The sequence below is a fragment of the Chiloscyllium plagiosum genome, chromosome 25, assembly GCF_004010195.1.
Source record: "Chiloscyllium plagiosum isolate BGI_BamShark_2017 chromosome 25, ASM401019v2, whole genome shotgun sequence".
Classification (NCBI taxonomy): domain Eukaryota; kingdom Metazoa; phylum Chordata; class Chondrichthyes; order Orectolobiformes; family Hemiscylliidae; genus Chiloscyllium; species Chiloscyllium plagiosum.
This window is the reverse complement of record NC_057734.1, coordinates 31,578,792-31,588,335: the sequence shown is the minus strand read 5'-3', so window position 1 is coordinate 31,588,335 and position 9,544 is coordinate 31,578,792. Positions and strand designations below refer to the sequence as shown.

The following is a 9,544-nucleotide window of genomic DNA, read 5'->3' as shown; positions in this document are numbered from 1 at the left end:
AGTTCAAATGTGAAAGGAACAAGTTTCTTATCATCAAAAGTGTCAAATACAGCACGATTAGAAATCCATTAACTAAATTCAAGATTTAAACACTCCATCATAGGTGTGATTTTGGGGGTCTACTTGAAACACCTGAAGTTTTGTACACCAAAATTTGTTAGACTAAAATTAAAATAAAGTCACTATCTATTCGTGGGCGGCACAGTGGCTAGCACTGCTGCCTCACAGCGCCAGAGACCCGGGTTCAATTCCCGCCTCAGGCGACTGACTGTGTGGAGTTTGCACGTTCTCCCAGTGTCTGCGTGGGTTTCCTCCGGGTGCTCCGGGCAGGTCAGGTGAATTGGCCATGCTAAATTGCCCGTAGTGTTAGGTAAGCGGTAAATGTAGGGGTTGGGGTATGGGTGGGTTGCGCTTCGGCGGGGCGGTGTGGACTTGTTGGGCCGAAGGGCCTGTTTCCATACTGTAAGTAATCTAATATTAAAAAGTTTTCATTCAGCATTAAAGCTTTTGTTTGTTTTAAATGGCATAGTCTGCATGTCTATAGTAAAGCAGAAAGAGTAACATGTCATGTCAATGATCAATAACAAAATGTCAGCACACGAAAGACAGTAACACCCAAAAAAAGTTAATGTGGCATCAAAAAGAAAGTGCCACAGTTCCAACGTAGACAGCCTCTTGCTCATTCCTGGCACTAGAGGTCAATGTTTCAAAACAAAAAAAAGTGCCCATTTGAAGAAAAATGGAGTGACATCTTTGAAACTCAAGAAAAAAAAAGTGTAGGTGATGTGCAGTCTGAATGTTTTTAAAAGCTGTAAGTAGATGGGTATTTCATAAGTAAAAACAAACAGGGTCAAAGGTAATTGGGCAGGCAGGAATGTGCAATTGAGCAGCTATGTTATTGTGTGGTAAAGCCAGCTCAAGGGATTAAGTGGCTTTCTCCCAATTCATATTTCTGTCCATCCAGGCAGAAAATCAAACATGCCTTTATACAAGCTTTCCATGATGTCAGTGTTCCAAAGTGAATTCTTACCTTGGCTGTGAAGCAAAGCTACAAAAATATCACATTTATTGACTAATATACTCAAGTGACAAGGTATAATTCAAATAAAAATATTGCACTGTACACCAGAATCACATTTATTCAGTTAGTTTGTGTATTTTTTTTAAAAACACCCAAAATGCAAAATATGTTCTTGGGATTACCTCAAAAGATAGCCATCCAACAAAACAGCACTCCCATGTCACTGCACTGAAACATAATGCAGATTATGTCTCATCAGGTTAAAAAAAAGGTACTACTGTAAATTCTTTACCCAGCACTTATTGGAATCTTTTGAAGTAATGTTCTTTCCATATGATGAATATTTATCCTTCAAAAAGTACTGGTAGCTTATTTGATTTTGTGCAAATTAGATGTTATGCAAGGATAGGAAAGGAGAAATTCTCTGATGGCTGTGACCAACATTCCCTCCAAGCCACACAGCAGCTCAAAAGGTTCCAGAAGAAGTCACTGCCATGCATGGAACTCTGCACACCAGAAAGAAAAAAAAAAAAATGGAACACTGACCATGACAGGGTTAGATATTTAATATCAGTGAGCAATTAAATCAAAAAAATAGAAGTGGTCAAGGTAGTATGTCTGAATTCAAGACTGTTACACTGGAGCTCTATTTAACTCTGGTACAAACTTAGTTTTTCCATTTGCTGTTTCCAATGAGTTGTTAGCTCAGTTATATTTTTATATTATGCTGGAAAGATGCAGTGCTATTGAGAACTAGTCTATATCTCTCAAATCATGAGATGCTTACAAGCCTAAATGAGACTACATATTCCAACGCCTGTCGTGGCACTTCCAACTAATCCACTGACATTTTAATTCGTTAAAATAAATCCATTCCGAGTGCAAAGAATCTTTATTGCAACCAGTAAGCTAGTTAATGCTCTTGACACCCTGCTCAGCTGACTTTCAAAAAGTGATCCTATCAGAAGCTAAAAGGAAATACTGTACCTCCAACACTGTTTCCCCAGGCTAACAGTGTCAGTCCCAGAACAGTATTACTCAGGTTAAAAATTATTCCAATGGCACGCAAAAGATTCACAACCTCAGTGGCTACAGTGTTAATCAGGATGGTACTGAAGAGAAACCCAATAAAAGAAAATACCTGAAAAAGAAAGCAAATAACAGACACTTAGATTACATGTTTCAAGCAATTAAATTTAATATCAGTGTATGATTATCCAAGTTGCAATTTACACCTCCAGATACATTTTCAAGTCTTGCAGAACTAACCCAGTAAAGACCAATGGAGGTCTGTCAAAAAAAACACTAGGAAAGATCCAGCAAAACAAATTAGTCTCATTGTGTTTCCACTGAAACTAAGGAACAGAAACAGCTTAATGCAGATTAACAGTATTGCAATATTCCAGTAAAAACAGCTGCTCAGAAGCAAACCAAGAGTAAATATGATTTTGCTATTTTAATAATAATACAAGCATCAAAAGGAGGTATCTAGTCTACTCAAATGGAAGTAACTAATTTGAGCTATAGATACAATACTGGATACAAAATACAAGCCATTAAAAAGTTTAACAAAATAAAATCAAAGATTTTAAATTATTGTGGCCACAAAGTATTGAAAGTTTTTTTAAAAAATAAAAAAGAAACTCAAGGTTGGCAGTCAAGTCTTCAACAAGCAAGCTCAAGGCTTAGCTGATGTTTGAAACAGTTTAAAAAAATGATTAACAGAAAAATTGCTGGAGAAATTAGGTCTGGCAGCATTTGTGGAGAGAAGATTTTGAAAGGACATCGGACTCCAATGACAGCTCTCTTGCTACATGCTGAATTTCTCCAACAATTTCAGTTAAAATGGTTATTTGGGCAAGCTTAAAATGGGGTTAATATAGTCTTGATGGAAATGGTCAAGAAAAAAACAAAACAGTGCAGAATAAAGCAGATGACAAGCCAAGAACCCACCTTTGGTCAGAGCAGGAGGGAATAAAATGAACCCTCTCCAGTAGGTACATCAGAGTGCAATTCTAAGGAGGAAGTCTTTTAGCTAGGTTGCTAAGAATTAAAAATGAGTCTAACTTCCTGGACTTCTATTTGAAATCCAACATTCATCTATTTTACTAGCTTATTCAGAGATGTGGATATGCAGTCTCTGTTCTTACCTGAATATAACATTATAAATTTTCTCACTAAACATTTGAAGCATATACAATGTCAGGGGATTCAACAGCCAGTTTCACCAGCTTCCTCAGTGTTATAGTAAACATCCAAAAACAGTTTAATTTGCAAATTTGTGACCTCGGGTCCAAATTAATACATCTCTCAGAAGCAATGGTTCCAGCTCTGAACTGAGAAAATATACTACTTCCTCTAGCAAGGAGACAGCCAGTTATTTGCTACAAATCTTTATCCTTTTAGGCAATTGGTATTCGTGCCAGTCTTGACCCATTAGCTTCAAGTTGGCTAACAAGATTAAACATCTAAACTCCATAGTGCAGTGTGCAGATCATTCTACAAAGTGTCTTCCAGTTGAATGAGGAGGCTCTTTATTGGTTTATACTTAAGTTAGTTTTCTTCCAGCTGGGTTCTGCCAGTCTCCTGTGGTCAAGCAGTACAATCCATCCAGTGACCAGTTTGCCCAGTTAAATGCAGTATTGTTGAGTTTACCTTGAAGGCATGTACTGTACCTTCAAGAGTGAAAGCTGAAAGCTGGCAAGACTGACATGTGACTGACTAGCAGTGTGCTGGAAAATTGAAAGATGTAACATTTGGCTGTAACCTCGATACCTCAGTTGTTTTCAGAGCAGTTCAAATTTAACCAGGTTTAAATGATGTCCCAAGATACTACAACCCAATAGAATTTGAGCAAACCAACAAGACAATCCAATGTTTGCAGTATATACAAACAAACAAAACAGGCATTTTGGACAGTTAGCCAGAAAGAGCACCAACTGCCACTGAAAGACTGCTTTACACCTCTGTCAAAAAAGTAACTCTTTCCACATGAAACATCTTTGCAGCAGAAGGCTGATGACAACCCAGGGAGATCTACAGAGGAAGATAGACACCAGAGTCAACAGCCACTGTCTGGCTTTGAAAATTAAATTGCTGTAAATTTAATAGGGGCTTTATTGGATCAGTATATTGTTATAGAGTGGGAGGCAAATCTTAAGAGAAAGGAGGCTTAGAGTTGTAAATTGTTGTTTAATGTTCACTTTTAGCATTAAAGAATAAAAAGTGGATACTTTTGTTAAATAGTGGAATTTGGGTAGTTCTGTCACTCTTACTTTAACAGATTACAAGGTGAGGTGAGCTTGTGTGCGTTTGGTTCAAATTAGCAGAAAGATTTACCACCGTGTTGTAACAAGTTGGATAAGTCAAATTGCAGGGGCTCTTTCAGAAACTAACTAACTATTCAGGACATCTGAAACAAAAATTGTTGAAATTCAGCAGGTCTGGTAGCATCTACTGGGAGAAAGCATCGTTAAAGTTGAATCCAAGACTGGTTACGTTAACTCTGCTTTCTGTCCAGAGGCTGCCAGACCTGCTGAATTTTACTAATTGTTTATGTTTCTGATGTCTAGCATCCGTTCTTGGTTTTGAATAGAGGAAAAATTTAAAATGAAGGACTGAAGTCCAAGACACTGACCTATCAAGTGATTAATACAACTCCAGGTTTAAAAAAAGTTGAGGAAAAAAAAAGGAAATCACTTACACAGTGATATTTTGGTGGTTCCTCATTCTTTGTGGTGAAGAAAATCAGTGCAGCTATAATTAAGGAAATCAGCAAAACAAGAACCCAGACAGGAAATTGATCACCGATGCACAGTAAACCATCTGCAAAAAACAAAAAATACTTCAGTTAAGTCACAAGACAAACAGCTTTAAATGCTTACACCAATTCAAAACGAAACGTTCAAGATTAGAACAACCATGAAATTGTCAGAGATACAAAATTAAGTCCACACTAACTGCGGCCCCACATATAGCTGGGGGCTTAGAAAAAAGCTGCCAACTTTCCTGGCAGGAGGTTTAGAAACATGGCTTTAATGGATTTTTTTTTTTTTAAAAATCACATTACAGGAATAAAAGGGAACAAAGCCACATGATAAAAATATAATAGGGGTTTTGGGTCACAGCGGCTGAAGACATGAATACCAGAGGAGGGAGAGGGAACAAGGGTACAGATTAGAGGGTCAAGGTCAATGGTGGCATTGACCTGGAAAGAAAGTTTAAGCAACTTACAGACCCAACAGAAATTGGACCCATGCAAAATGAAGTCTACTTCAGTGACCAAGTCCATTGAAGAGGACTGTACATTCATAAGTTTTACGAAACATCTGCCATGCTTTGGCTAATTCTCAAGGATAATCCAAAAATGTGAGCCCCACCACTGTTTGCTTGGAAACTAAGCCTTCAGTAATGTGCCCATCAAAAAAATAATAATTTTGGCTTAAGTTAGACCAAGGGGAAAATTAAGATTGGCTACTCCTTTCTGATCAAGAGACTTCATTTTCCACTTTAAAAGTTAAATTTCTCTCAAAGTATATAAATAGGTTAATTTTAAACAAAATCTGAACAGTAAAAATAAACTCAGTCCATTATCAGTTTGCATTCTTTCCAAGACTTCTTCCAAATAAAACATTGCATTATTTTAAACTCTAACTGATCCTACCTTAAAAAGCCTCAAGCAGACAAAAGTATTCAAACTTAAATCAATATCAATGGCTTTTGAAACCAATTCCAGCCTTTTCCTACTAACCATCTTTTCTCTATGTCCCTCTATTTAAGTCGTTACCATTTACAGATTCAAGAATCACAGGGCATCTTGAATTGGTTTGTGCTACAGACCTCTAATCACAAACTGGCAGTTTAGAGCTGCAATTGTACCACAGCTGCTGTTGTTTAAAAAGACTGTTCAAGTACACTGACTAGACTCTAGTAATTATAATTCTAAGTATATAGCTTGATGCACTATTGGATGACTGACCCCTCATGCATTGCTAAAACAAAAAACCTTTACTGGCAAGAAACAAAATTTCATGATGTGCACATCTGTTTTAAATTGACTTTGTACATCAAGAATATTTTCTTTTACCTTAAAAACCAACCATATGGAACACTAAACAAAAAAGTAGCCAATTTGTCAGTTTTCTTCATTTGCCCAAATCTCATGACACAAGATTTGTTCATAATACAGTTAAGCCCACGGTCAAATTAAAGTTAGGCAATCTCCATGTTCATTGCATATTATTCCTGGCTTCTCATCTGAAGTGATAACCTTTTGAATAAAAATCATCTAAGTCTACAGGTAGCAAAAACCCATGTTATCCAGTTGATCAATAGGGTAGAGTTTAGATTTTTTTTTTAAAAAAGTGACTTGTAATTCAAATTTAGGGAGAACTCTAAATGGCCAGGTAGTATGATTACACTACAAGAAATAGGCCAAGGGAGAGCTAGGACATGGAGTTAGAGTTTAACTTTCTGGACATTTTATAAACTTGGCAAACTTTTCCTCAGGCTGATGAAAGATACATTGCACATAAAAAATTCACACATTTGTGCAATTTGGCCTCTTGTTTTTTTTAAAAGTTAGGGTGGAAATGGAAAGTCACTTAAAGCAATAAAAAAAAAGTCACCTGCATTATACTCTGCCAAGCTGAAGCAAGTCAGCAGGTAGAAAAACTCTACCAGGACAAGTACAAAAGCTTTCCAGTACGAAACCGGAACTAAATCTTTACCCCACAAGGAAATGTCCCAGCTGTCCTGGTCTTGGAGATCATCTCACCAGCAACCCAACTGCTTGGTGCCAGCTCAGGCTAGTGTCCTCTGCATGATTAAACATACTGTCATTTCAGCCAGATGCGACTTTCTATTTGTTTCTTGGATATGCAATTGATTTAGTGTATGGGTTAAAACAGCCCAATTGCTGTTGATCAGGTAGCCTGAAAATAATCCTCATTCCAAAAGGCAAATCCATCTAGGACTACTTAGAAAGCTGGACATTTCAGATGAAAAACAGAATCAAAGAAAAAAATTCTTACAATAGCCAGATTTAAATGCAAGGATGCAGACAAGTGAGCCAGTAACAACTTGTAAACAGTTCAAAGGGCGTTTCCAGTTATGGCCTTCCTGGTCGAAATCCACCACAGGTATGCAAATTAGAAGGAAAAACTCAATTGGCAGCTAAAAAAAAGCAAAAACAAAGTGGTTCAGTGAAAACATAATTAAGTGTTGATTAGTTGCTTAATTTTTGCATTTACTTTATCCAGGCAGATTGCCAAGTTTAAGACAAAAAGCTTAACCACATGAATCCTAAAAAAAGTAGACAAAAATGGAAAATCTCGAGACAAAATTTTGAAACACGCCACTAATGGAAAACAGGATGACTCAGATCAGTTCTGGAAGATTCATTGTAATGTGCACATGAATGTGTGCGAGAGAGTGGAAAGAAGTGAAAATAACCAGGCAGTTTCTAATGCAGGACCTGAACATTTTACTAGTCTTCCAGGCAGTGTACAATAAGTCACAACTCTTAACATGACACCACAAGTACTACAGAGAAAAAAAAAATTAAACATTTAGAGGGTTAAACTCCAAAAGAATTTCACCTGCATCTAAAATGAGTTATGCACAAGTCCACTTCCAATTATTTTCTTGGGACTGGCCAAAGAAAAAAAAAATGCATAAACCTGCCATTTCTTCCTATATGGAGTTTTTAAATAAAAAAAAGTTAGAATCACCAGCAAACATTTGAAGATCTTCCAGGGCAAGCGTCGTCTTCTCCATTCCTGAAAGTCAATGGGGTTGAGAGAGTCCAACAAAATGGATTTTGTAGATTTTGATTCTTCCGTTCTAATCAAAGGTTGATACTCACTTGCTTTAAAAAAAAGATAAAGTCTTACACTTCAAGGGAATCAATTGAGGAATTAACATGAATTTTAAACCTCTAAAATACAGGTTGCATGAAATACCACAAGTTTGGATATAACTACTGTAATTTTAATCAATGAACAGCTAATCTTGCAGTGCATTAGGTGAAGGGTTTAAGTTGGTGGATTAGTAAGGAGAATCCTCAACCTAGTGGTAAATTGTAATTGCCAACTTGAAAGCAAATTTCAAACAGGATGGACAGTTAGAAGCTGTGAAATGCTTCCACACATCATGAACATTACATTGTTACAATAAAAGAAATGTTCACCATCTTCATAGTAACGTGTCCTGATGCAGGATGGATTTGTATCCTCTACGTCACAGACTAAAAAAAAAAAATCATACAGATAGTGATTAAACAGAGTTATAAGGTCAAACTCCCGTCACCCTGCCTCATAATAGGGGTGTTGTGACGGCCTCAAAAATGCAATTAGTAAAGCAGAAAATTTAGACTTTTTTAAAAAATGCATGGCATGAAGTTACAAAACCAAACCCCAAAAATGTCAGCAGTTAAGTGAATAACATTTTGAGCAAGCCTATCCGATCATTCAGTGATATCACGGCTGATCTGTGGCCTGATGCCAATTATCTGCCTTTGGCCCATATCCATAATACTATTTGTCTAAAAATTAAAAGCAGAGATAGACAAGTTTAGCAACTAATCCTGCATCCATGGTCATTTGGAGCGAGTTCCAAATATCTACCACTTTGTACAGAAATGCTTCCTAACATCACATGTTGAATCTGGCCTAAATTCTTAGGCTAGGCCTTTTAGTTCTACAATCCCCAGCTAGTAGAAACAATAACTATAGCTCCCAGGTATTTTCCTGTTAATACCCCGAATATTTCAAATCAGATCACTGCTTAACCTCAACATGCCTAGTTTGTATAATCTCAACTCAAACTTAACCTTTGAAGCCCAGTATCATTCTTACAAGCCTAAACTATATCCCTGCAAAGGCCAACATATACTTCATAAAAAGGTGTAGTGCCCAAATCTGCATATAGTACGCCAGTGGGGTCGAGTGCAAGAGCGCGATGTAGTGTTCATCAGAAGAGGGAATACGAATACTCTAAACTTAATGTGGGAAGGGAAAAAAGGTTCTTTTCAATGATGCAACATAAACTGTGGGTAGAGACATTGGACCATCAACTGCAATGATTTGAATCTTTGAACAATGTGATCTATTAGCTGGTTAAGCAATTCAGTTCACTTACATTCAGACTGACATGTATAAAGGGAAGCATGTTCCTGGTTTTTGCACTTTTGGTAAATTAGGCTGCTTATGATTACTGTTAATACATATACTGCATACAGTGCCAAGTAACCTAGAGAAAAAAGTTAATAGAAATTAATTTCATGACATAGTCCAGCAAGTTTACATTCAATTCAAAAAAGGTCTTGCAGTAATTTGATCAATCAAGTAGTCAAACTAAAATTGGTAGAATTTACCCTCCACCAAAATCTTCCTCACCAAGTGCTTGTCCCAAATCAATGCTCCCAAAATAGAGGATTAGAAAGGTCCAGAAGACTGCAGCCATGTAGAATATCACATCTCGAAGAAAGGGCCTTGATGCAACTATAAATGGACTTGCAAGGGC

General features: G+C 37.0%; 1 protein-coding gene across 1 annotated transcript in view; it reads left to right on the top strand.

Moving 5' to 3' along the window:
- The first annotated feature begins 7,076 nt into the window (after window positions 1–7,076).
- The window catches only part of plbd2 (phospholipase B domain containing 2), a 41,440-nt gene continuing 38,972 nt past the window's right edge, over window positions 7,077–9,544 (top strand). Inside the window, exons 1-3 of the mRNA XM_043715274.1 lie at window positions 7,077–7,161; window positions 8,122–8,138; window positions 8,971–8,980. Of these exons, the coding sequence (XP_043571209.1) occupies window positions 7,077–7,161; window positions 8,122–8,138; window positions 8,971–8,980 (112 nt within the window). The remainder of the gene's footprint in view (window positions 7,162–8,121; window positions 8,139–8,970; window positions 8,981–9,544) is intronic.